The sequence below is a fragment of the Sinocyclocheilus anshuiensis genome, unplaced genomic scaffold, assembly GCF_001515605.1.
Source record: "Sinocyclocheilus anshuiensis isolate Anshui unplaced genomic scaffold, SAMN03320099.WGS_v1.1 scaffold1689, whole genome shotgun sequence".
Classification (NCBI taxonomy): domain Eukaryota; kingdom Metazoa; phylum Chordata; class Actinopteri; order Cypriniformes; family Cyprinidae; genus Sinocyclocheilus; species Sinocyclocheilus anshuiensis.
In genome coordinates, this window is record NW_015540840.1 from 154,458 (window position 1) to 155,477 (window position 1,020).

The following is a 1,020-nucleotide window of genomic DNA, read 5'->3' on the forward strand; positions in this document are numbered from 1 at the left end:
CTAACATCAGCAGGCAGGGCGGGGTGTGTCCTCCAAGTGTTCAGTTTTATATGTGTGGCGGGTTATTTTATATATGAGCTGAAGTACACATAGCTGGTGAAGGTGAAGCTGTCCTGTAGTTTCTGCACCGCTGTCGGCTCTCAGCCCAGTGTTCTGCGGCGGCTCTCAGCTGAGCTCCTGATCGCCGGTGCTCGCGGGGTTGCCGTGGAGACCCCCGTTGAGCAAGGGCTGCACGGAGGGCCGTGATTGGCCCATGAGGCTGCTGCGGTGGTTTGTGCTGGAGCTCTTGCGTCTGCTGGGGTTAGCGTGAGCGTCGGGGCAGGACTCCACACGCGTGACCGTGTACAGGCTGCTCTGGCGGTTCTGCTGGAAACGGGTGCTCTGGAGCTCCAGCTCGTCACTGTCCGACACGTGAATGAAGGGACACCAGCGAAACACCCGCTTGAAGCCTGCGCGGAACCTGCGGCAGAAACGCGAGCGAGATAAAACTGCTGGGGAACAGCACTTGACATTACATTTACCTCATGAAGGCCATTTAGTTTTAAAGGGTTAGTTCACCCAAAAATGAAAATTTGCCCATAAATTACTCGCCCTCAAGTCATGGTGTATATGACTTTCTTCTTTCAGACGAATCCAGTCGGAGTTATATTAAAAATTGTCTTTGATCTTTCAAGCTGTTTAATGGCACTCGGTGCCCATTCATAAAAAAAAGTGTCTCACACAACTCCGGGGGGTGAACAAAGTCCTCCTGTAGCGAATCGATGTTTTTTTTGTAAGAAAAATATCCATATTCAAAACGTAATAATCAATTTAATCTAGCTTGTGCTCACTGTTGTACACAGAAGCAGTTCTGGGCAGATGACGTATGAGTTCAGCGTTGCGCATGCTCCGCTCAGAAGTGACGCACGCGGAAACGCAGGGGAGAGAGCAAAACAAAACAACGGTCACTAATTAGAAGTACAAAACGAGGATTTGTAAAGAAGAATGTCAGAGGATTTCGATATAAGCCAAGAGGAGACT

General features: G+C 49.7%; 1 protein-coding gene across 1 annotated transcript in view; it reads right to left on the bottom strand.

Annotated features, from left to right (window-relative positions):
- LOC107687500 (neuromedin-K receptor) overlaps positions 1–1,020 on the bottom strand; it is a 7,678-nt gene continuing 6,658 nt past the window's right edge. The window contains exon 5 of the mRNA XM_016484858.1: positions 1–460. Coding sequence (XP_016340344.1) covers positions 166–460 — 295 coding nt within the window. The 3' untranslated portion in view covers positions 1–165. The remainder of the gene's footprint in view (positions 461–1,020) is intronic.